This window comes from Scyliorhinus torazame, chromosome 16 (assembly GCF_047496885.1).
Source record: "Scyliorhinus torazame isolate Kashiwa2021f chromosome 16, sScyTor2.1, whole genome shotgun sequence".
NCBI lineage: Eukaryota > Metazoa > Chordata > Chondrichthyes > Carcharhiniformes > Scyliorhinidae > Scyliorhinus > Scyliorhinus torazame.
In genome coordinates, this window is record NC_092722.1 from 185,201,368 (window position 1) to 185,228,028 (window position 26,661).

A 26,661-nucleotide genomic window follows, 5' to 3' on the forward strand; every position below is an offset into this window, starting at 1 on the left:
CCCCCGTCCATCTTCCCCGGGACAAACCGGTGGTTACCCCTGATCGGGGACCACACCGATGCTCCCATTGCACCCCTGTGCCGTCTCCACTGGCCCCAGATCCTTAGCGTTGCCGCCACCACCGGGCTCGTGGTATACTTTGTCGGCGAGAGCAGCATCGGTGCCGTCACCAACGCCCCCAGGCTCGTTCCTTTTCAGGACGCCATCTCCATCCTCTTCCATGCCGCCCCCTCTCCCTCCATAACCCACTTGTGGACCATCGCCACATTTGCTGCCCAGTAGTCGCTCCCCAGGTTTGGCAGCGCCAACCCTCCTCGGTCCCTACTGCGTTCCAGGCACCCTCTCCTTACCCTCGGGGTCTTATTCGCCCACACAAACGGGGGCAGGCATTGTTGGCATTGCCTCCTTCGCCTACAGCCGATTGCTAGATGGTTGCTGACGCCCCCTCATGTAGTCTCCGGCTCTGCACCACTATATTTATTCGACCACCCTTTCCAGAAGCGCTAGAGCTGTCTGGACGGCAGATAGTCCCTGGAGTCGGACCACCCTCTGACTGTCTGCCCTATCAGGGGTTCCTACCTCCACCTGATGTACCGGTGCATATGTGTCATCGCCAGGTGAGGCTGCGGGGTTGTGGCTGGGGCGAGGGACCCTGGATGGTCCTGACTCATCGCCAGGTGAGGCCGTGGGGTTGTGGCTGGGGGCGAGGGACCCTGGACGGTCCCGACTCATCGCCAGGTGAGGCCGTGGGGTTGTGGCTGGGGGCGAGGGACCCTGGATGGTCCTGACTCATCGCCAGGTGAGGCCGTGGGGTTGTGGCTGGGGGCGAGGGACCCTGGACGGTCCCGACTCATCGCCAGGTGAGTCGCAGGGTTGTGGCTGGGGGCGAGTGACCCCGGATAGTCCCGCCTCTGCAAGACACAAGACAAGATTCATGGTGAGATCAGGGGTAGGTGTGTGTGGGGTGGCTCAAGTGCCATAGGGTCATCGCAACGCATTGGGGGCTCACTTGGTTATTCCATGCTGACCTCCACCTCTGTGAATGCCCGCTCTCCCACCCTGTCGACCAGGTCCATCGCCCTCTGCTCCGCGATGGTGAGGGGCCGCAGGTCCAGCGGGGCCAAGCCGTTTTTCTCCCGTTCCTGCCGGTTGTGGGTCACCTACTCCTGGGCGGGACAGATAATGCACATTGCGAGACACTCAGACGCAGGCAGCACAGGGGGTCCGCAGCTGGTGGTCTTTGTGCAGGGCACCCGGCCATGGCGGGCTGAATGGGTGCTGGCATGTGCTGCAAGGTGGGGTGCCAACAGGCTGCTGGAGGTTTGGGTTTGGTCACCCTTTAGAAGGGAGGGACGGGTTACGGGATTGTTGGACGGGGCTGGTGCCAGGGGCACAGAGGGTGGTGACTCAGCCGAGCCGCCCCGAGGAGGCTGCGCAGCTTCTTTCTGCACTGCTGCCCGGTCCTCACAGCGCTCACAATCTCTGTCGCCTCCGCCCAGGCCTGGTAGACATGGGCGGCTGGCAGCCTCCTTCCCACGCCAGGGAATAGGGTGTCCCGCCTCTCCTCTGGCATCTCAAACTCTGCGCCGGCGAACCTCGGAGCCGCTCTCCGGGGTGCCATCTTCTTGGCTGGAAATGACGGTGTGCGTGGGGCGTGCCGAGTGCTGATATGTGGCTGCAGCTTGTCAGGCTCTGAACCCCAGCGAATCACACGCTGGCGGGCTTTGGAATTGCACTAGTTCCACTGTGGTTTAGTGATGGTTAGTATCGTGTGGTGCGATGGGGAGGGTCCCCAATGGGTAACGTTTCTGCCTTGAAGCCAAAAGTTTCAGGTTCGAGTCCCGCTCCAGGACTTTCTGGACAACAAAAGTGTTTTCATAATTATCATAGAATTTACAGTGCAGAAGGAGGCCATTCGGCCCATCAAGTCTGCATCGGCTCTTGGAAAGAGCACTCTACCCAAGGTCAACACCTCCACCCTATCCCCATAACCCAGTAACCCCACCCAACACCAAGGGCAATTTTGGACACTAAGGGCAATTTATCATGGCCAATCCACCCAACCTGCACATCTTTGGACTGTGGGAGGAAACCAGAGCACCCGGAGGAAACCCACGCACACACGGGGAGGACGTGCAGACTCCGCACAGACAGTGACCCAAGCCGGAATCGAACCTGGGACCCTGGAGCTGTGAAGCAATTGTGCTATCCACAATGCTACCGTGCTGCCCCTTAATGTGGCCAAACAGGTTTAGAATCAACCTATAAATCCTTCCAAAACACGCCAGTATGAGGCAGTGAGAGCGGGAGAGATTCCGGGTCAGCCATGTGTTGAAAAGAACGTTGGAGCCTCTACAAACACCATCCATAGCTCCAGATGATGCCCAGCCTGTTAAAGTGCAGCCTGCCACAGCAGACTCAGAGGCCAGTAGTGAACAGCACCACTAACATCTTGATCGTCTAGGAATCCTTGCATGGCGGAACAGGCTTGTGGGCAAAAAGGCCTCCACCTATTCGAATGTTCCTATCTCCTTATTGATTGCCCCCTCGCATTTCAGTGAACCAGTTAAACTGGGATCCTGTGTTGAAGATGTGATTGTGGAAGTCTCAGTGCAGTTAATGGGATTGTAATTTCCCCGGTCCTGTGCGTCCCCTTCTGAAGAAAGGGTTTCCATTTGTCAGCTCAAAGTTCTCTCCACAGCGTTTTCCAGTATTTTACCTTTGGATTCCCTCCGGATCCTCTGATGAGGAGTTAGTATGGGACAACAACAACAACAACTTTCATTTACATGGCTCCTATTTCCTATTCCGTGTTGAGGTTTCTGGCATTGTTTTCCAACACAAGATTTTCTGACTCAAAGGCTACGTATCGAACTAGGACTGACACCTGATGGATATTCAGGGTTGTGTTTTTTAAAAATAAATTTAGTGTACCCAATTCATTTTTTCCAATTTCAGGGGAAATTTAGCTGTTCAATCCACCTGCCCTGCACTTCTTTGGGTTGTGGGGGCGAAACCCACGCAGACACGGGGAGAATGTGCAAACTCCACACAGACAGTGACCCAGAGCCGGGATTGAACCTGGGACTTCGGCACCGTGAGGCTGCAGTGCTAACCGCTGTGCCACCCTGCTGCCCCTAGGGTCAACGTGTTCAACAGTACAAATAGGAATGGCACGCAGAGCAAAAAGGAGCTGGGAAAAATATAAACCATCAAATAAATCAACTGCCTTTATTTGCGAACACACAGGAACCGGTTTGAGGGAAGGACTGCAGGATTGAGGGCAAAGAACAAAGAGATGTACAGCACAGGAACAGGCCCTTCGGCCGTCCAAGCCTGTGCCGACCATGCTGCCCGTCTAAACTAAAGTCTTCTACACTTCCGGGGTCCATATCCCTCTATTCCCATCCTATTCATGTATTTGTCAAGATGTCCCTTAAATGTCATTATCGTCCTTGCTTCCACCACCTCCTCCGGCAGCGAGTTCCAGACACCCACTACCCTCTGTGTAAAAAACTTGCCTCGTGCATCTCCTCTAAACCTTGCCCCTCTCACCTTAAACCTATGCCCCCTAGTAATTGACCCCTCTACCCGGGAAAAAGAACTTTGGAGAAAAACAGGAAATGGATAGAGAGACGAAAACATAACAAATCGACAATAAGAGAGTTTCAGAGATCGGGACAAATGGGTGCGCGGTGGGAGTCGTTGAGGGAAGATGCTGAGGCAGCTATCTGAGGAACGATTTTCCACCCACCCACCTAAAGTCCGTGAGGGGACAATCTGGCTCCCCCTGCAGCCCCCCTGCCTCACAAACCCAAGATTCAGAGTGAGCATTAGAATGAGATACTTGAAGAGTCTGGAATATAATTGCTGGGCTGGTCATGAGGTAAGGGAAAACTCTGAATTCAGGCTTTCCGCTTGGGTGTGCGCACGTGTGGAACACAGGTCGTTATCGTCGGCAAGGGGCTGGAATCCCATCATGGAAAATCCACAGAAACCAGGAGAAATGGCAAACAAGATGGGCAATCAGGAACCCAGCCCTCTGTACAGTTCCAATATTATGTAAATCAGTCATAGAATTTACAATGCAGAAGGAGGCCATTCGGCCCATTGAGTCTGCACCGGCTCTTGGAAAGAGCACCCTATCCAAGCCCAACACTAAGGGCAATTTTGGACACTAGGGGCAATTTATCATGGCCAATCCACCTAACCTGCACATCTTTGGACTGTGGGAGGAAACCGGAGCACCCGGAGGAAACCCACGCACACACGGGGAGAACGTGCAGACTCCGCACAGACAGTGACCCAAGCCGGGAATCGAACCTGGGACCCTGGAGCTGTGAAACAATTGTGCTAACCACCGTGCTACCGTGCTGCCCAAATGTTCTTTTCCTGTTGGGTTATAGGTCGTGGAGTTTTATTTGTAACATTGGCATGAGTATGACAATGAACACTGGTGTCACAGGGAGATAGGACTACTTCATGCCAGTCAGATACTTCATCACACAAAGTGCTGTCTGTTCAATAGGAAATGCCGTAAAATAAGAATATTTGTTAGCTTGTTTGAATCACGAACATTCCCGTTTGTTAATTCTTCGCTCACAAATGGCACATCTCACGCAGCTTTGCCGCATTTGGACGACGTGCCATTTTATCAGGACTGAGGGACGCTGATGCATTCTCTGCTGTTAAAATTGAACGGTAAACTCACACAGGCCTAAGGTCAGTCAGAGTTCAGCGGCTATTGGCGTGTGGGTTTTGCAGATTGCTTGGTGCTTCTAGACTGACCGCACGTTTCTGCCCCCCCCCCCCTGACAGTAATGAACGTTTGTTAACATCTGAGTGAAGAAGCTGCCTTTTTGAAACTGTTTGGCTATCTGAAGTGTGACGTTCCCCAAAATTTAACATGCATCTCCCGTTCGCCTTTCTCTCTCTCTTTCTTCCTGTGCATCTTTCTGCCTTTAATGTGTGAACACCTTGGCTGAAATGTTGCCGACATGCAGGAACTCCAGCAATGGGCACAAAAGCCTGGGCCCACCTCGCCTTGACCGTTTGTAGGACACCCAGGTGCATTTTTAATTGCTGACGGGGCTCCCGTCCCTTCAACGGATGGGCACCTGTCTTCAAGAGCTGCCAGCCAGACAGAGGGGTGGCACAGCTCTTCAGTCTGATGACGCCAGGATCAGTCAGGCAGGCCCTGGTAAGTGGCTGAAGGTGGGTGTGGGAGCTGTTGGTGAGGGCAGAGGTGGGGATGGGCGGGGGGGGGGGGGAGGGGAGTTGCTGCTGGCCACTGTCATTGGGGCCCCTTCCATGAGCCACAGTGTGCCTGATTAGGAAGGCGGCCCCCCCATCCCTCCACCGCACCCCCTCCCCCACCCCCACCCTAAGCCCACAGGGAGGTTGTCAGTGTTCACCAGGCAGTTTCCCCATGTGGTGGAAGGCCCACCCACTGCCAGTAAAATACCAGCCGAAGGGGGAAGAGGCTATTACCTGGCCACTTAAGTGGCTCAGTTGGTCTCTGAGTTCTAGGGCCGTCCTTCATCTTCCCCATGTGTTAAACCACTGTTGCACCTATATTAGGTGATGTACGGTAGGACCTGTACTACAGGTACGGCGGTAGTCCCTGCCTGCTGGCTCCGCCCAGTAGGCGGAGTATAAATATGTGTATCCTCCGTGCAGCAGCCATTTCGCCAGCTGCTGTGGGAGGCCACACATCTTAGAGCAATAAAGCCTCAGTTGTATTCAACTCTCGTCTTTGTCCAGTTGATCGTGCATCACCCCACAGCTGGTCAAATACGATGGCAGCGTTAAGGGGAAGGGCACTCCATGCTCCCTCTCACCTTCCCATGTCATTTTATGAGTTACCCTCCCTCCCGTCCAATCTTATGTCTATCTCCCTCTAGTCTCCCTCTTCTCTCTCCCTCTAGTTTCTCTTTCTCTCTCTCTCTCTTTCTCTCCGTCTCTCTCTCTGTCTATCTCGACAAGGTTGATAGATACCAGGTGAGAATCAGTCTAACTAGCATCCCCGCCCGATGGGAGATAGGTGTTATTTAGTTAACTTTGGCCTAATGCTGGACATCTCCCAGCAAGGACCAATGACCAGCGGAGCCCGGGCAGTAGGTCAGTGGCCCATTCTGCTGGTAAAGGAGGCTGTGTGGTGGGAAAGGCGAAAGGGATCTTTTTTTTTCCACAGTTAAACAATTTACACAAAACTATGCACCTCAGATTTGAAGGCTGCACCTGTGGTCAGCTCTGAAGTTCGGGCATGCCTCTTCAAAGCCTTTCGGACTTGTGATGGGGAAATAGCTGGTAAGCGTGGAAAACCTACTTTTAGTCATGCTGTCAAGTTTTGAGCAGCCCTGGCCTGTGGGGGGTTTGGCAGTGAACTGCAGAAAGACCCCCGGGGCTCCAATTCACTCCCAAACCCCAGCAAGCAGATCCGGCCTACTTATTCCAGCTGCTACACAGTCTGTCCGATCCCTGGAACGAAACAGGTTTGATGCTGATCTCGTCTCTTTTCTTTCCCTCAGTTCTTTCCCCTAAACTGTGTACACCTTCCCCTTTATACTCCAAGTGGCACAATGATCAAACTGGAGCCCAAGTGTGATCTGACCGGCAGACTTTATAGTCCGAGCGCGGCCCTTGTGTTTATATTATATCTGGCCAACGTTTAGCCGTCCGCCAACGCCACTGAAAAGAGGTTATTTGCTCACCTCCACTCTCCGAGAGTTTCTCGTGTGCAGTTTGCAGCAGTGACTACACTTCAATGGTACTTCATTGACAATAAACTGCTTGGGACATCCTGCGGTCATGATAGGCGCTATAAAAATGCAGGTCTTTCTGGTGCGGTCTACACTTGAAATGCATTTCCTTTCATTTTCTTTTATAAATTTAGAGTACCCAATTCTTTTTTTTCCCAATCGAGGGGCAATTTAGCGTGGCCAATCCACCCACCCTGCACATCATTTTGGGTTGTGGGGACCCACGCAAACACGGGGAGAATGTGCAAACTCTGCACGGACATTGACCTGGGACCGGGATCGAACCCGGGTCCTCGGCGCCGTGAGGCAGCGGCGCTTGCCACTGCACCGCCGTGACGCCCTTGAAATGCATTTCCAACAGCCGCTGCAAAATTAGTCGCCCTCATCATTTGGAAGCCGTGCATTCATGAGACATAATCTTGTGGCTGTTAGTGAGGCAAGGAAGGTGTAGTCGCTTAACTCTTGTGCCAGAGAGATGGAAACCTTTGCTCGCTCCCTTCTATCGGAAACAATTCCAAATTCAGGCAAAGTGTTGTTGAAGCGCCGTCTGGGGTAGCAGTAAACAAGGTTTTAACCACAACCTCCCGTTTGGTCTGCACGTGTGATTCTGCGTCTGTGTTCAGTGTTTGTTGTTGTCAACGTTTCCTGGCAGGAAAGTGAGGAATAGTTCTCGTCTGGCCCAAGCCAAGAGGAAACAATTAAATTGTTAAATCCCAACCGCACCAGCCCCCTCTCTCCCAGCCCCGCTCCCACCCTCCCTTTGAGAATAAGGGGCCACATCGCTGCTTTCCTGGAAACAGTCAACCATCCAAAATTATGCCTTCCCACGAACAGCGCAGGTTCAAAACGGTTTAATGTTGCAGTTACCGGTCTGTCCTACAGGAGGACTTCATAGAGGAGAAATAGAAATGCCAAGGCAGCTGTTCCTGTTTCTATTGGATGGAGTAGGCCCGTCCAGTCTGCATTTTACATATCCTGCACACCTAAGGTCTGTGTTGTTATATTTTTTAACAAACATCTTTCTGCATCCCACAATGTGCTGATTATTAAAACCTACTAAGATTCATGGACAGGGGAATCTCAGGATTGACACACTTTATCCTCACACTCTCACCCCCCCCCCCACCCCTATTCTTTACCTTCCCAATCAGACAAGAAGATGTCCAACCAACCGTCCCAGCTCCTGACTCCCTTGGCCAGGGCAACAGAACGTTACAGCCGGGAGGCCTGTCTGAGCACATTGGGCCGGGATCTCTGGCCACCCTGAGGCGTGTTTCTTGGCGGTCGGAGGCCGAGGTGGGAGCTTTTGGCCGCGCCCCTGTCAATGGGATTTCCTGCTGAAGCCACCCCACGCCTCCGGGAAAGCCCGTGGCTGGGGCGCAGTGTCAGCGGGACCGGAAGATCCTGACATTCCTGCCAGGAAACGCTGACTAACCGGAAGGTATCGCCTGTTCTGAATTGGGGACTGATAAACATGAACAAGAAGTAACTGTGGAAACCGATTCGGCGCATCTTAGTCCCTTCATCCAGCAGCACAGTACAGTTCGCTCAGCAACCGATTGTTTCCTATTCACCATCATCATTCACCATAAAACAGTCTCGTTAATCAGGACCACCTTCCACCGATTCCCTCCAACGTCAACTCACTTTGCCAGCAGTTCCCAGACCAAGCCTTCTGCCACTGAGGACAAAGGCCATGGGAACTCCGCCACCTGCAGGTTCCCAAGTCACATTCCATCCCGATTTGGGAATGCAATGTCATTCTTTCGTTGCTGCTGGGTCAGGTAACATTTGTGCCACACAGTGGCAAGCTCTAGCAAAACAAAGTCCAACAATCTCCACTTGACGTTCAACAGCATTACCAGTGTCGAATCTCCCACGATCAACGCCCATTGACCAGAAACCTAAAAAAGAAAATTCCAATTGAGGGACTATTTCATGTGGCCAATCCACCTACCCTGCACATCGTTGGGTTGTGAGGGTGAGAGCCATGCAGACACGGGAAGAATGTGCAAAATCCACAGGGACAGTGCCCCGGGGCCGGGATCAAACCCGGGTCCTCTGCACTGTGCACCACTGCGTTGCGTGCCATTGACCAGAAACCTGATTGTACCAGTCACAGAAATACTATAGGTGTTCTGTGTTGAGTATCTCACCTCTTGACTCCCTAAAACCTGTCTACCATTGACAAGGCACAAGTCGGGAATGTGATGGAACATTTTCCACTTGCCTGGATGAGTGCATCTCCAACAACACTCAACAAGCTCCACACCATCCAGGACAAAGCAGCCATCTTGATCGGCACCTCATCGCCAACTTAAACAATGGCAGCAGTGTGTGCCACTTAAAGAGGGACTGTGGCAGCTTTCCGATATTTCTTCGCTAACACCTTCCAAACCCGTGAGCTCGACCGCTGAGACGACTGGGGCTGCAGATCCATGGCAACACCACAACCTGCAAGTTTCCCTACAAGAAACACACTTTCCTGACTTTTTAAAATCTGTTCATGGGACGTGGGTGTCGCTGACTGGGTCAGCATTTATTGTCCATCCCTCATTGACCTTGAGGGTCAACCACATTGCTGGGGGTCTGGAGTCACATGTAGGCCAGACCAGGTAAGGCCGACAGATTTCCTTCCCTAAAGGACATTCGTGAACCAGATGGGCTTTTACGACAATCGGCAATGGTTTCATAGTCATCACTAGACTTTTAATTCCAGATTTTTTTATTGAATTCAAATTTCACCATCTGCAGTGATGGGATTTGAACCTGAGACTCTGGGGGCGGGATTCTCCACTCCCGCGCCGAAGTGCCCACGCCATCGTGAACGCCGTCGAGGTTCACGACGGCGCGAAACGGCCCCGATCCCGACCGATTCAGGCCCCGACAATGGGCTAGGATCGGGGCCGCGTCATCTACACGCGCCAGGCCTTGTCGCCCGCGGAAAAGCGGCGCCGCATAGATGACGCGGCCGGCGCCGCATAACTGCCGTCACCCGCGCATGCGTGGTTGCCGTCCTCTCTGAGTCCGCCCCGCAAGAAAATGGCGGATGGATCTTGCGGGGCCGCGGAAGGAAGGAGGTCCTCCTTCAGAGAGGACGGCCCGACGATTGGTGGGCACCGATCGCGGGCCATGCCACAATTGAGGTACCCCCCGGTGCAGGATCCCCCCCCCCCCCCCCCCCCCCCCGCAGGCCGCCCCCCCCAACGTTCCCGCGCTGTTCCCGATGTCAGCGACCAGGTGTAGACGGCGCCGGGGGGAACCCGCCGTTTTGGCCTGGCCGCTCGGCCTATCCGGGCCTGAGAATAGCGGGGGTGCTGGAGAATCGCCACTTTGGGTGTCTCCGGCAATTCTCCGGCCTGCGGCCCGCAGAACTCGACGGGGCCGTTCCTGCCGCTTGGGAGAATCGCGGGAGGGCGTCGGATCAGCGTCCCGGGAAAATGTGGCGGCCCAAGCGATTCTCCCAACCGGCGCGGGAGTGGAGAATCTCGCCCTGGGTCTCTGGATTACTAGTCCAGTGACAATACCACTATCCCATCTCCTCCCCATACTAAACCTCCCTTCCTTCACTGTCGCTGGGTCAAATTCCTACAATTCCCTCCCTAATGCCACTCTGGGTGTACCTGTAACACATGGTCTGTGAGAATTTCAGAAGCTAGTTCATCTTTTCCGGACTAACGAGAAAAAAATGTTAATCTGTAAATGCAAAATACTGCAGATGCAGGAGATCTGAGATTAAAACAAAATGCCGGGTAAACCCAGCAGGTTTGCCAGCACCTGTAGCGTTTCAAGTCCACGTGACTCGTCTTCAGTGTTTACCCAGCATTTTCTGTGGTAAATGTTGATAAATGTTGGCCTTGTATCAATGCTCACATCCTTCAGTAAGGGTCTCTCAACCTTTCACTTCCAACCACATGCCTAAATCTGACGGGATAATTTTGACAGGCGACAGCATCTCCCAACCCCATTTTACTCCCCTCCTCTTTTTCTTGTCATTGATGTTATGTCAGTTCATTATCATCCATTTTACATTGCTGTACAAGGTCAACAGCAACCGCATTGTGTTTCAAAGGCCCATCTCTGCGTCACTATTAACTCGCATTAACTCAGCACCCTCGGTGCATTCGCTGCCTGTCGCCCCAACGTGTTGACTTCTAAATTTTCTCCCTTCTCTTCAAAGTATTTTCCCCTTCCCCACCTTGCAACCTCCTTCAGCCTTAATTTCTCTCTCACACCTTTCAGTCTTCTCTCTCTGACCTGGCTACCATTGGTGATGGGGCCCCCAGTCACCTTGTCTCCCTATTCTATTGTCCCCTCTTCTTGAAACCCCTTCACTTCTCCCAGTGATATCCCCCAAATCCTCGGCTAACATCATTTATTTTATTCTTCAATTTATTCCTTCAGCATATTCTTTAATTCCTTTTCCCTCCATGTTATTTCCTCTCTGCGGAGCACCTTTGAATGTTTTCTACATTAAAGGTGGTATACAAATGCAGGTTGTTTGTTAGACAAGTACCAAGACTTGTCGGAAAGGTCTAATTAACTGACCAACATGATTCCGCACCCGGCCTGTATTTGGTTGTTGGCAACGTGCCTGAACCTACTTTGCTTGAACCCCCTGAACTCCATAAGGTTGGAATAGGTACTGGTGAACTGTCTTGTCCCTCAACGTTCCGGCCAGCTTTATTTTCTTTCTTGATCTATGGAGATTGATGATGTAAATGGTAATGGATCCTCGCAGATAATTGTGACTGAAAAAGGAATGAGACAGTAGAATTAGTTGCTGAAAGTTCCGTCCTCTTAAGTGGCTCAAGTTGAACTGAGGCTATTTTCCCACAAAAAAAAACCATCAATGAAAATCCCAGGCCTCCTTCATTGGAACTCTATTTTTCGCACAGCATATAACGGTCTTCTGCACAACTTCAGGGCTTCTTTCTCACTCTCCTACTTGGTAAACCACCTCTGATATTCATATCTCTCAGTGTTTCCCATCTTCAATCGCCAACCCAACTTTGTATCTGTGCATTTTGTCCTGTAGTCTTGGTCTATCTGTAATAATCTTTATTATTGTCACAAGTAGGCTTACATTAACACTGCAATGAAGTTACTGTGAAAAGTCCCGAGTCGCCACACTCCGGCGCCTGTTTGGGTACACGGAGGGAGAATTCAGAATGTCCAATTCACCTAATAAGTACGTCTTTCGGGGACTTGTGGAAGGAAACCGGAGCACCCAGAGGAAACTCATGCAGGCACGGGAACAAAATGCAGACTCCGCAAAGACAGTGACCCAAGCCGGGAATCAAACCTGGGATCCTGGCGCTGTGAAGCAACAGTGCTAACCACTGTGCTACCATGCAATCCCTTGTTCTTTTCCCATACCACTGCAAATTTTCAAATGTATGTGTAATTCCCCAATTCATCACCTGCTGATCATCCTTCACCTGGGCAGTTTTAGCCAGTGATAGTTTGACATTGCCACCCAGTCCCAGGCACAGGGCAAGGAGGCAGGTTTCAAATCTACCTCGACTGCAACAGGTGTCAAACCACTGCTGTTGGAATAATTTTGAATCATGGACTAGTTATCTATCCAATGGGGCGAACACCCCTGCATAACCCCCGTAGATATACATCTATTACCAATTCCACTTTGAATGTTTTCAGATGAACATAAAAGTTCCCATTCCATGATTTGAAAAAGTGCAGGGGAACCTTTCCAATATCCAGACCAGCATTTATCTTCTAACTGACACAACCAAAACAGGTAGACAGGCCACTTACGTTCCTGGGACCCTTTTTCTACCCAAATTCAATCGTAACCAATTGGTCCTGAAGAACTTGAGAATGCCTTTTGGATGTGAAAGCTGCTAAAATTCAAAGTCTATTTACTGAGGTTGGGGAGTTCTGCGACTAAGGGGTCAGGAGACCTTTCTCCTTTGCCCCTCCACCACCAAGAACAAAGAAAAGTACAGCACAGGAACAGGCCCTTCGACCCTCCAAGCCTGCGCCGACCATGCTGCCCGTCTAAACTAAAATCTTCCACACTTCCGGGGTCCGAATCCCTATTCCCATCCTATTCATGTATTTGTCAAGATGCCCCTTAAATGTCACTATCGTCCCTGCTTCCACCACCTCCTCCGGCAGCGAGTTCCAGGCATCCACTACCCTCTGTGTAAAATACTTGCCTCGTAGATCTCCTCTAAACCTTGCCCCTCGCACCTTAAACCTATGCCTCCTATAATTGACCCCTCTACCCTGGGGAAAAAGTCTCTGACTATTCACTCTGTCTATGCCCCTCATAATTTTGTAGACCTTTATCAGGTCGCTCCTCAACCTCCTTTGTTCCAGTGAGAACAAACCACTCAAAATAGATTACCTGTTTGTCATCAGATTGTTGTTTGTGGGATCTTGCTGTGCACAATTTAACTGCTGCATTTCCTGTGTTACAACAATGATTAGGCTGCAATAGTCTTTCACTGGCTGCAGGCATGCCTGAGTTGCGAAAGGATGCTAGATTATTGCAAGTCTCTATATCTCCTGCTCTCCCTTAAAGAGCTGACGCACATTGGAACACCGACGATTTTGGGTCGGCTCTTTGAAGAAAGGACAGCAATCAAGAACAAGGAACCATGACTGATTTCCTCGCCCTCTCCCCAGCCCAGACGCACGGCCAATTGCTGGCATGACTGACATCAGCTGACCCTGCGGAGATCAGAATTGGGTGTGGGACCTTCGCGATCTGAGTGGCTGAGATTAAAGCAATGTGTTATTTGCTGTCAGCAGTTCGTCAATCAAGCTATTAGAGTCAGTCTGGATTCAATTTTTTATGAATCCTCTCCCACATGGAGAGAGTGACTCTGAGCTTTATAATGTATGTTCTCCACATTCCGAAACCTTGTGAGTGGTCCCTCGTGATGTTTTTTCATTGACCGTTGTCAGCTACCCCAGAGAGCTGTGGAAGGTTAATCCTTGAGCATGGCCAAGACAGAAATCAATAGATTTCTGGATATTAATGACAGCAAGGGATATGGGGATAGCACAGGAAAGTGAAATTGAGGTAAATGGTCAGCCGCGATCTAAATGAAAGGCAGAGCAGGTGCGATGGGCCGAATGGTCCACTCCTGCTCCTATTCATTCATAGCCCCTATTAAATGAAAGTAAGCTGATTGTTGCAGCTTTCAAAATGATTGAATTTGGAAGTTTAAAAAAATATTCTTGGGACATGGGCATTGCTGGTGAGGCTGGCATCTATTGCCCACCCCTGGTTGCCCTGAGAAGGTGGCGGACCAACTATGTTAGGCCAGTTCAGAAGGTATTTAAGAGCCGACCACATTGCTGGGGCACCGGAATCACGAATAGTCAGAACGGGTCAGGCTGGCAGATTTCCATCTGGGTATTAGTTTTTATGATAGTGTGATGTCACAAGGGGCCGGAGGGGTGGTATTTCCGATATTCGCTACTCCTCTACTTTCTAGATCGTGTCCGTCCCTCACTCAACGTGGCTGCCGTGTACAGCCAGGCCTACACAAGATGGCAACCGGTAATCCCAAAAGGAAATGCCGATCTTCAACCCGGAAGCACTTCCACTTCAATCTTGGAATGAGGTTCAGGTGCAAACCCTTCGATAGACTATATGGGTCGATCACTGAGCAATGGTGAAGCGGGGAAGCGAGGAGGATGTTGGATTCCTGTGTGATTTACTTGCTGTGTGCTTTGTTATAACCAGTACCGGACAATGAACCCACTTTGGAACCTGACTATGGTCTGTATGAGAACCTGCTTCAGTAACTTGAATCCTTTTATACAACCATCAACTTGGCTATGTGCCTTCACCTGTGTTGATCAGTAAATTGTTTATTGATTTGATTTGGTCTTCAGGTTGCTTACTTTATGTCTCTAAACCCCACCTATATCGTCACCAGACCCCACAATTGGTGGAGAATATGGGGATAGGTCGTGGGTTGGTAACAGAGAGATATGGGCACCCTTATCCAGCAGCTCGTCCCGGCAACTCTGACTGAACAAGAGGCAATCCGGGGGCAACGAGAAGCAACTCAGACACAAACCACCACCAACCAGTTGCTGTTGGAAGAGCAAAGACGGGGTCAAGAGCAGCTCTGGGCAGAACTGCAGAGACTTGACGCTATGTCCCCCAGCCCTTCTCCACAAACTCCGCCTGGAACGTCTGAGGACATCAGGCCACAGAAAATGGCAGATGGAATGATCTGGAGGCAGACTTGAGGATCTTTGAGAGGAGCTGGAACCGTAAAGCCTGACCTAAAAAACAGTAAGCTCTGGATGAAATGAATGAAATGTAAATCGCTTATTGTCACAAGTAGGCTTCAAATGAAGTTACTGTGAAAAGCCCCTAGTCGCCACATTCCGGCGCCTGTTCGGGGAGGCTGGTACGGGAATTGAACCGTGCTGCTGACCTGCTTTGGTCTGCTTTCAAAACCAGCGTTTGAGCATTTTGTATAGGGATCTAAACATATGCTCGATGTCTTTTGTAAGGAGCAACGAAAGGAGTTCACATCGAGTTGTGGAGAAAAACAGAACTTATTTATTTAACACGTTAACTATTATGTACGGCTTCAGTAGTTCCCTACTGGGTCTTCCTAGCCTGACTGTCCGACTCTATACAAAAGCACATGAATTGTGTTACGGGATCTCGCCTCCTTATCGGGGGAAGCTCGTATTCTGCACGCTCCCCAGGTTAATGGATCATCCCTGCCCCGTAAGACCCGTGTGGATCATAACAAGAACAGAAAATACTGGACAATCTCAGCAGGTCTGGCAGTATCGACAGAGAGAGAAGGGAGCTAGCGTTTCGATGTCTGGATGGCTCTTTGTCAAAGGGTAACAAGAATCCCCATTTTGACTTGTACCCATTAGCACTGAAGACCTGGATACACCTCAGTGAAGATGTTGACCCCCCTATTGTAAAGTTGTGAAAGAGCATTGGGATGGAAGAGTTACTTAGCCCCCTACTGTGCTCCCTATACACTCACGACTGCGTGGCAAAACGTGGTTCCAACTATATCTACAAGTTTGCTGACGATACGACCATAGTGGGCCGGATCTCGAAGAATGACGAGTCCGAATACAGGTGGGAGATAGAGAACCCAGTGGAGTGGTGTAGCGACAACAATCTCTCCCTCAATGCCAGCAAAACTAAAGAGCTGGTCATTGACTTCAGGAAGCAAAGTACTGTACACATCCCTGTCAGCATCAACGGGTCCGAGGTGGAAATGGTTAGCAGTTTCAAACTCCTAGGGGTGCACATCTCCAAAAATCTGTCCTGGTCCACCCACGTCAACGCTACCACCAAGAAAGCACAACAGCACCTATACTTCCTCAGGAAACTAAGGAAATTCGGCATGTCCACATTAACCCTTACCAACTTTTACAGATGCACCATAGAAAGCATCCTATCGGGCTGCATCACAGCCTGGTAGGGCAACTGCTTGGCCCAGGACCGCAAGAAACTTCAGAGAGTCGTGAACACCGCCCAGTCCATCACACGAACCTGCCTCCCATCCATTGACTCCATCTACACCTCCTGCTGCCTGGGGAAAGCGGGCAGCATAATCAAAGATCCCTCCCACCCGGCTTACTCACTCTTCCAACTTCTTCCATCGAGCAGGAGATACAGAAGTCTGAGAACACGCACGAACAGACTCAAAAACAGCTTCTTCCCCACAGTCACCAGACTCCTAAATGACCCTCTTATGGACTGACCTCATTAACACTACACCCTGTATGCTTCACCCGATGCCGGTGCTTATGTAGTTACATTGTATACCTTGTGTTGCTCTATTATGTATTTTCTTTTATTCCCTTTTCTTCCCATGTACTTAATGATCTGTTGAGCTGCTCGCAGAAAAATACTTTTCACTGTACCTCGGTACACGTGAAAATAAACAAATCCAATCCAATCATCTCCACAATTCCAAGCGAAGAAACCCCTTTTGTGCATCAAAAATCTGAATGCCGACTGAAACACTTGCACCAGTCATTCATGTTTCTCACTGAATGACCTCTCTCAGTTGTTGTCTGAGACAAATTGTGTTGCCTAAGGAGGCAAGCCCATGCTGGGGTTTTCGGAAATTTCACACAGCAACACCTAGCGCTTAATGGCTGGAGGAGTGTGAGGGATTTTTTTTCAATTTGGGACTGCTTTGGACTGAGTGATTGAAATGCCTTTGGATGGGAGATCGAAAAGGGTCCGTGCGTTGCACACTAATCCTCAACAAAGCACCTCATTTTCTGGCAAACCAGTTACTAATTTATGGTTGCAAAGTAAACTGTCTTTCTTTTTAACTAAATAAGATTCTTGGATTTATTTTTGCTTAAAGAGGCCCCTTGAACTGATTTATTTAAATTGCCTGTTTACTGAAACAAATCTTTGAAGGAGTAAGAGTGAGCACAATGCAGTGGATATGACAGGTCCGGAAGGCCTTCGATAAGATGCTGTATAGGTGGCACCTGACAATGGTCAGGCAATGCCATACAGGGCCATATTGCAGAATGGCTGCACAACAGAGGTTATGAATTAAGGGATGTTTCTCGGACTGGCAGATTGTAGGAAATAGGGTCTCGCAGGAGTCCACACTAGAGCCATCATTATTTCACCACATACATAAATGACCTGGACTCAGATTTTGGAGGTCGTGTGTCGCAGCTTGCGGATGATATTGAATTAGGAGGTACCGCTGGGAGGGAGAAAGGATACAGCGAAATGGGTACTGGGCAGGAAGAGTTATTCAGAGTGCGAAGAGGGTGGAGTGGAGCATGAGTACCAGCTTAAACCTGCTGGACAAATGACCTGTATCTCTGCTGCAGATTTAATGTAACCCCATGTGGTAAGCCACTGTGTTATGATATTAGAGGTTGTACGGTAGAACCTGCACTACAGGTTCACCTGTGGCCCCTGCATGCTAGCTCCGCCCAGGAGGCAGGTTATAAATATGCGTGGCCTCCAGCTCGCAGCCATTTCGCCAGCTGCTGTGGGAGGCCACACATCTGATACTAATAAAGCCTCAGTTTGGATTCAACTTTGTCCCGAGTCCATAAGACCATAAGACATAGGAGCGGAAGTAAGGTCATTCGGCCCATCGAGGCCACTCCACCATTGAATCACGGCTGATTTCAACTCTATTTACCCGCTCTCTCGCCATAGCCCTTAATTCCTCGAGAAATCAAGAATTTATCAACTTCTGTCTTAAAGACACTCAACGTCCCGGCCTCCACCGCCCTCTGTGGCAATGAATTCCATAGACCCACCACTCTCTGGCTGAAGAAATTTCTCCTCATCTCTGTTCTAAAGTGACTCCCTTTTATTCTAAGGCTGTGCCCCCGGGTCCTAATCTCCCCTGCTAATGGAAACAACTTCCCTACATCCACCCTATCTAAGCCATTCATTATCTTGTAAGTTTCTATTAGATCTCCCCGCAACCTCCTAAACTCCAATGAATATAATCCCAGGATCCTCAGACGTTCATCGTATGTTAGGCCTACCATTCCTGGGATCATCCGTGTGAATCTCCGCTGGACCCGCTCCAGTGCCAGTATGTCCTTCCTGAGGTGTGGGGCCCAAAATTGCTCACAGTATTCTAAATGGGGCCTAACTAATGCTTTATAAAGCTTCAGAAGTACATCCCTGCTTTTATATTCCAAGCCTCTTGAGATGAATGACAACATTGCATTTGCTTTCTTAATTACGGACTCAACCTGCAAGTTTACCTTTTGAGAATCCTGGACTAGGACTCCCAAGTCCCTTTGCACTTCAGCATTATGGATTTTGTCACCGTTTAGAAAATAGTCCATGCCTCTATTCTTTTTTCCAAAGTGCAAGACCTCGCACTTGCCCACGTTGAATTTCATCAGCCATTTCTTGGACCACTCTCCTAAACTGTCTAAATCTTTCTGCAGCCTCCCCACCTCCTCCATACTACCTGCCCCTCTACCTATCTTTGTATCATCGGCAAACTTAGCCAGAATGCCCCCAGTCATGTCATCTAGATCGTTAATATATAAAGAGAACAGCTGTGGCCCCAACACTGAACACTGCGGGACACCACTCGTCACCGGTTGCCATTCCGAAAAAGAACCTTTTATCCCAACTCTCTGCCTTCTGCCTGACAGCCAATCGTCAATCCATGTTAGTACCTTGCCTTGAATACCATGGGCCCTTATTTTACTCAGCAGTCTCCCGTGAGGCACCTTATCAAAGGCCTTTTGGAAGTCAAGATAGATAACATCCATTGGCTCTCCTTGGTCTAACCTATTTGTTATCTCTTCAAAGAACTCTTAACAGGTTTGTCAGGCACGACCTCCCCTTACTAAATCCATGCTGACTTGTCCTAATCCGACCCTGCACTTCCAAGAATTTAGAAATCTCATCCTTAACAATGGATTCTAGAATCTTGCCAACAACCGAGGTTAGGCTAATTGGCCTATAATTTTCCATCTTTTTCCTTGTTCCCTTCTTGAACAGGGGGGTTACAACAGCAATTTTCCAATCCTCTGGGACTTTCCCTGACTCCAGTGACTTTTGAAAGATCATAACTAACGCCTCCACTATTTCTTCAGCTATCTCCTTTAGAACTCTAGGATGTAGCCCATCTGGGCCTGGAGATTTATCAATTTTTAGACCTTAGTTTCTCTAGCACTTTCTCCTTTGTGATGGCTACCATATTCAACTCTGCCCCCTGACTCTCCGGAATTGTTGGGATATTACTCATGTCTTCTACTGTGAAGACTGACGCAAAGTACTTATTTAGTTCCTCAGCTATTTCCTTGTCTCCCATCACTAGATTACCAGCGTCATTTTGGAGCGGCCCAATGTCAACTTTTGCCTCCCGTTTGTTTTTAATGTATTGAAAGAAATTTTTACTATCATTCCTAATGTTACTGGCTAGCCTACCTTCATAATTGATCGTGCCTCAATTTATTAGTATCAGATTCAGAAGATGGACCTCCGGATTAAACCAGATCGACTGCAGCTGGATTCACACGCAAGCGACACCAGAAAGGACTTCCAGCACTGGCTAGCTTGTTTTGAAGCATATATCAACGCGGCGCCGACCCCTGTTCCAGAGGCTCAGAAGATCCAAATATTGTACTCCAGACTCAGCCCCAAAGTCTTCCCGCTGATCCAGGATGCGCCCAATTACGCTGAGGCCATGACTCGACTCAAAGAAAATTATGGACAGAGGACGAACACGCTCTTCGCCAGACACGCGCTCGCAACGCGTATTCAACTACTTGGTGAGTCAATCGAGGACTTCTGGAGGGCCCTGATCCCACTAGTTCGGGACTGTGACTGCCAGGACGTTAGAGCTAAGGAACACTCAGATCTCCTTATGCGGGACGCTTTTGTGACTGGGATTGGGTCCGATGTTATCAGGCAGCGGCTCCACGCGCGACCTCGCAGAGACTAAAACACTAGCGCTCTCCATGACGGTCGCCCTGCGCAATGTACAGTCCTACGCCCCCCAACTGCGCGGCCCACTCTTCCTACGCTTCATGGGCCCCACACGCAGCCGCCCCAGCGGGGGCGCGACCCACCCAATACGCTTGCGCTACGCGCCAGCCAGTGATCTCCGGGGGGCCCCAGTGCTATTTTTGCGGCCAGCAAAAACACCCCCGCCAACGCTGCCCGGCCCGCGCTGCCCTTTGTAAGGCCTGCAGGAAGAAGGGCCACTTCGCTGCGGTGTGCCAGGCCTGCTCAGCGGCCGCGGTCGCCCCCACCCCTCCCCGGTCACGGACAATGGGCGCCGCCATCCTCCTCTCCTCCCCAGGCCATGTGCGCCCAATGGACGCCGCCATCTTCTCCCCCCGCACAACACGTGAATTTCATGGGCACCGCCATCTTGCTCCACCCCCGCAACGTGCGTTCCATGGGGGCCGCCATTTTGTAACCCCAGGATCTCCAGCGCCGCCATCTTGTTCACCCCGCAGCACATGTTCACCAACGGCGTTCCAGGACCTCAACTCAACGGCCGCCTCACTACCCGACGATCAATCAAGGCTCGCCTCCATGGCGATCGACCAGTCCCGACCACATAATCTGACCAACGCATCCACCAGCGTGAAAGTCAACGGCCATGTGACCTCCTGCCCACTGGACCCCGGGAGCACCGAGAGCTTTGTACACCCAAATACGGTAAGGCACTGCTCCCTTAAGGTACACCCTACCAATCAAAGTATCTCCCTAGCCTCCGGATCCCATCGCATAGCGATTCGGGGGGGGTACTGCACGGTCACGCTCACAGTCCAAGGCGTAGAGTTCCACGGCTTTCGCCTCTACGTCCTGCCTAACCTCTGCGTTGCACTTATCCTCGGCCTGGACTTCCAGCGCAACCTCCAGAGCCTGACCCTTAAATTCGGCGGACTCTTACCACCCCTCACTGTGTGCGGCCTCGCGACCCTAAAGGTCGATCCTCCTTCCCTCTTTGCCAATCTAACTCCAGATTGCAATCCTGTCGCCACCAGGAGCAGATGGTACAGCACCCAAGATAAGGCCTTTATCAGGTCCGAGGTCCAGCGGTTCCTTCGGGAGGGCGTCATCGAGGCCAGCAACAGCCCCTGGAGAGCTCAAGTGGTAGTGGTTAAGTCTGGGGAGAAAAACCGAATGGTCGTGGACTACAGCCAGACCATCAACAGGTACACGCAGCTCGACGCGTACCCCCTCCCACGCATATCTGACATGGTTAACCAGATTGCACAGTACCGGGTCTTCTCAACGGTGGACCTGAAATCCGCTTACCACCAGCTCCCCATCCGTAAATCGGACCAGCCATACACTGCCTTCGAGGCAGAAGGCCGGCTATATCACTTCCTTTGGGTCCCCTTCGGCGTCATCAACAAGGTGACAACAAGGAAACATTTTAGCAAAGGACGATATTTGCTATTTGGACGATATTTTACAACTTAAAGACGTCTACAAGTGGATAACCCATCCTCTGCTTTCTGAGGAACTGGGTGTACCGTGGATGGGAGATGGACCGAATAGTCGACCGGTACGGCTTGCAGGCCACGTTTCCGTACCTAGACAATGTGACCATCTGCGGCCATGATCAGCAGGACCACGACGCCAACCTCGCAAGATTTCTCTGCACCGCCACTCTCCTCAACCTCACGTATAACAAGGAGAAGTGTGTGTTCCATACAAACCACTTAGCCATCCTCGGCTACGTGATCCAGAACGGAGTTCTGGGGCCGATCCCGACCCCATGCGCCCCCTCATGGAGCTCCCCCTCCCCACTGCCCCAAGGCCCTCAAACGTTGCCTGGGGTTATTCTCATATTACGCGCAGTGGGTCCCAAACTATGCGGACAAGGCCCGCCCACTCATACAGTCCACTCATTTCCCCTGATGGCTGAGGCCCAACAGGCTTTCGCCCGGATCAGAGCTGATATTGCCAAAGCTGGAATGCACGCTGTAGAGGAAACACTTCCTTTCCAAGTAGAAAGCGACGCATCGGACGTCGCCCTTGCCGCCACCCTCAATCAGGCAGGCAGGCCCGTGGCATTCTTTTCCCGCACCCTCCATGCCTCTGAAATTCGGCACTCATCCGTCGACAAAGAGGCCCAGGCTATCATTGAGGCTGTGCGACATTGGAGGGATTACCTGGCCGGCAGGAGATTCACTCTCCTCACTGACCAACGAATGGTCGGTAGCCTTCATGCAAGATCAAAAATGATAAAATCTTGCGGTGGAGAATCAAGCTCTCCACCTATAATTACAAGATTAAGTATCGCCCTGGCAAACTCAACGAGCCCCCAGACGCCCTATCCCGAGGTACATGTGCCAGCGCACAGGTAGACCGACTCCGGACCCTGCACGACAGCCTTTGTCACCCAGGGGTCACTCGGTTGTACCATTTAATTAAGGCACGAAATTTGCCTCACTCCGTCGAGGAAGTAAGGACGATCACCAGGGACTGCCAGGTCTGTGCGGAGTGCAAGTCGCACTTCTACCGGCCGGACCACGCACGCCTGGTGAAGGCCTCCCGCCCCTTTGAACGCCTCAGCGTGGATTTCAAAGGCCCCCTCCCCTCCTCCAATCGACACACATATTTCCTCAGTGTGATCGATGAATACTCCCGGTTTCCCTTCACCATCCCATGCCCCGACATGACGTCTGCCACCGTCATTAAAGCCCTTAACTCTATCTTCACTCAGTTCGGCTTCCCCGCCTACATCCACAGTGACAGGGGATCCTCATTCATGAGTGGGCAGCACGGTAGCATTGTGGATAGCACAATTGCTTCACAGCTCCAGGGTCCCAGGTTCGATTCCGGCTTGGGTCACTGTCTGTGCGGAGTCTGCACACCCTCCCCGTGTCTGCGTGGGTTTCCTCCGGGTGCTCCGGTTTCCTCCCGCAGTCCAAAGATCTGCAGGTTAGGTGGATTGGCCATGATAAATTGCCCTTAGTGTCCAAAATTGCCCTTAGTGTTGGGTGGGGTTACTGGGTTATGGGGATAGGGGTGTTGACCTTGGGTAGGGTGCTCTTTCCAAGAGCCGGTGCAGACTCGATGGGCCGAATGGCCTCCTTCTGCACTGTAAATTCTATGATATCTATGAGTGATGAGCTACGTCAGTTCCTGCTCAGCAGGGGTATCGCTGCCAGCAGAACGACGAGCTACAACTCCCGGGGAAACGGACGGGTAGAAAGGGAGAATGGGACGGTATGGAGGGCCATCCAGCTGGCCCTACGGTCCAGAAATCTCCCGGCCTCCCACTGGCAAGAGGTCCTCCCTGATGCACTACATTCCATTCGCTCATTACTCTGCACTGCTACTAACAGTGCACAGCATGAACGTCTTTTTGCCTTCCCCAGGAAGTCCACATCCGGGGTATCGCTCCCAACTTGGCTCACAGCTCCGGGAACCGTGCTTCTCCGTAAACATGTGCGGCTCCACAAGGCGGATCCGTTGGTGGAAAGGGTGCACCTGCTCCACGCAAACCCACAGTACGCCTACGTGGCGTTCCCCGACGGCTGCCAGGATACCGTCCCCCTCAGGGACCTGGCACCAGCAGGTTCCACCCCCACACCACCCCCGGCGCCCCCATCACCCCCCCTAGGACCGTCCGTCCTCTCCCTGCCCACCCCCGTTGATGAAGAGGATTTTGGCACGCTCCCAGAGTCAACTTCGACCATGACAGCGCCAACATCGCCGTCACCACTTTGTCGATCTCAAAGGACCATCAAAGGCACCGGACCGGCTGAACCTCTGACTGGCCCGCCGGATGACCAGAGACATTTTTCTTACTGCTCTGTATATATTAAAGATTGCTCATCGTATATAGTTATCCACCACCCCTGCCGGACTCAATTTTAACAGGGGGTGAATGTGGTAAACCACTGTGTTCTGATATTAAGGGTTGTACGGTAGAAACTGCACTACAGACTTCCGGGTGCGGCGATGACCAGCTGAGTCGCACGTTTCGGCAGCTCCCTGTGAAACGGACTTTTGGGCTCTTGATAGGAGCCCCAACGGCAATTTTGACGGCTAAAAACACTGTGCGGTAAACCAGAAGGGAATCCCCCCTGGATACGGATGGAAAAAGGAGGAGAAAGTGGCCAGATTGCAGTGGATCCTTTAGAACAGTGGCAAGGAAGGCAAGCAAAAACCAAGATGGCGTCGGAAGGTGGCAGTTTAACATGGGGCCCTGAACAACAAGAGTTCTTGAAATGCTGTGTGGAAGAGATCAAAAAGGAAATGAAGAAAGAGCTGTTGGCCCCGATACTACAGGCGATCGAAGGGCTAAAGGAGGAACAAAAGACCCAGGAGCGGTAGCTTCGGGTCGTGAAGGCAAAGGCAGCCGAGAATGAGGACGACATACAGGGCCTGGTGGTGAAGACGGAGACGCAGGAGGCACATCAGAAACGATGTGTGGAAAGGTTGGAGGCACTGGGAAACAACGCAAGGAGGAACAACCTGAGGATTCTTGGTCTTCCTGAAGGTGTGGAGGGAGCGGACGTCGGGGCATATGTGAGCACGATGCTGCACTCGTTAATGGGAGCGGAGGCCCCGGCGGGTCCGTTGGAGGTGGAGGGAGCATACCGAGTGATGGCGCGAGGGCCGAGAGCAGGAGAAATTCCCAGAGCCATAGTGGTGAGATTCCTCCGTTTTAAGGATAGAGAAATGGTCCTTAGATGGGCGAAGAAAACTCGGAGCAGTAAATGGGAGAACGCGGTGATCCGCGTTTATCAAGACTGGAGTGCGGAGGTGGCGAGAAGGAGGGCGAGCTTTAATCGGGCCAAGGCGGTGCTTCATAAAAAGAAGATAAAATTTGGAATGCTGCAACCGGCAAGACTGTGGGTCACATATCGAGGGAGGCACCACTACTTTGAGACGGCGGATGAAGCGTGGACTTTTATTGTGGAAGAAAAACTGGAATGAGCGGGTTATTAAAAAGAACGTTCGAACAAAATGGTGGGGCGAATGTGGGGGGCAAAGAGGGGTTTTATGTACTAATCCTGCGATGTGGTAACTTTTCTCTCTCCCACAGGTGGTGATGGGGGGAGGAGGGGAGGTGGAGGAGATGGGGCGTTGGCCATTGGGGGCGGGGCCAAGGGAGAAGCGCGGGCTTGGTTCCCGCGCTATGATAATCATGGCGGGAATAGAGAAACAGGAAGGAGGGGGCGTCGCACGGTGCGAGCCGAGGTCACGGGGGGAAGCCGAGGTCAGCCAGAGTTTGCTGACTTCTGGGAGCAACATGGGGGGAGTAATTACGCTAGCGTGGGATCTAGCGGGCGGGGTGGGAGGGGGGAATTACTGGGTTGCTGCTGCTGGGGAGAGGGGGGAGCTGGTATGGGAGAGGATGGGCGGGGGGGCACCGCCTGGGGGAGATACAGCTGCGTGGGAACCGGGTGAGGAGCTGGAAAAAGGTGATGGCTAATCGACAAGGGGGGGGGGGGTAGGAAGCCCCCCAACTCGGCTGATCACGTGGAACGTGAGAGGGCTGAACGGGCCGATAAAGAGGGCACGGGTACTCGAACACCTTAAGAAACTTAAGGCAGATGTGGTTATGTTACAGGAAACGCACCTGAAACTGATAGACCAGGTTAGGCTACGCAAAGGATGGGTGGGACAGGTGTTCCATTCGGGGCTAGATGCGAAAAACAGGGGGGTGGCTATATTAGTGGGGAAGCGGGTAATGTTCGAGGCAAAGACTATAGTGGCGGATAACGGGGGCAGATACGTGATGGTGAGTGGCAAACTACAGGGGGAGACGGTGGTTTTGGTAAACGTATATGCCCCGAACTGGGATGATGCCAATTTTATGAGGCGGATGCTAGGACGCATTCCGGACCTAGAGATGGGAAAACTGATAATGGGGGGAGATTTTAATACGGTGTTGGAACCAGGGCTGGTTAGGTCGAAGTCCAGGACTGGAAGGAGGCCGGCAGCAGCCAAGGTACTTAAAGATTTTATGGAGCAGATGGGAGGTGTAGACCCGTGGAGATTTAGCAGACCTAGGAGTAAGGAGTTCTCGTTTTTCTCCTATGTCCATAAAGTCTACTCGCGAATAGACTTTTTTGTGCTGGGTAGGGCATTGATCCCGAAGGTGAGGGGAACGGAGTATACGGCTATAGCCATTTCGGATCACGCTCCACACTGGGTGGACTTGGAGATAGGGGAGGAAACAGGAGGGCGCCCACCCTTGAGAATGGACATGGGACTAATGGCAGATGAGGGGGCGTGTCTAAGGGTGAGGGGGTGCATTGAAAAGTACTTGGAACTCAATGATAATGGGGAGGTCCAGGTGGGAGTGGTCTGGGAGGCGTTGAAGGCAGTGGTTAGAGGGGAGCTGATATCAATAAGGGCACATAAAGGGAAGCAGGAGAGTAAGGAACGGGAGCGGTTGCTGCAAGAACTTTTGAGGGTCGA

At 51.5% G+C, this 26,661-nt stretch overlaps 1 protein-coding gene across 2 annotated transcripts in view; it reads right to left on the reverse strand.

Annotated features, from left to right (window-relative positions):
• Window positions 1–26,661, reverse strand: part of hpse2 (heparanase 2) — a 378,585-nt gene that overhangs the window by 37,246 nt on the left and 314,678 nt on the right. For both annotated transcript variants that reach the window (XM_072479598.1, XM_072479597.1), the window contains exon 11: window positions 11,366–11,512. In XM_072479598.1, coding sequence (XP_072335699.1) covers window positions 11,366–11,512 — 147 coding nt within the window. The remainder of the gene's footprint in view (window positions 1–11,365; window positions 11,513–26,661) is intronic.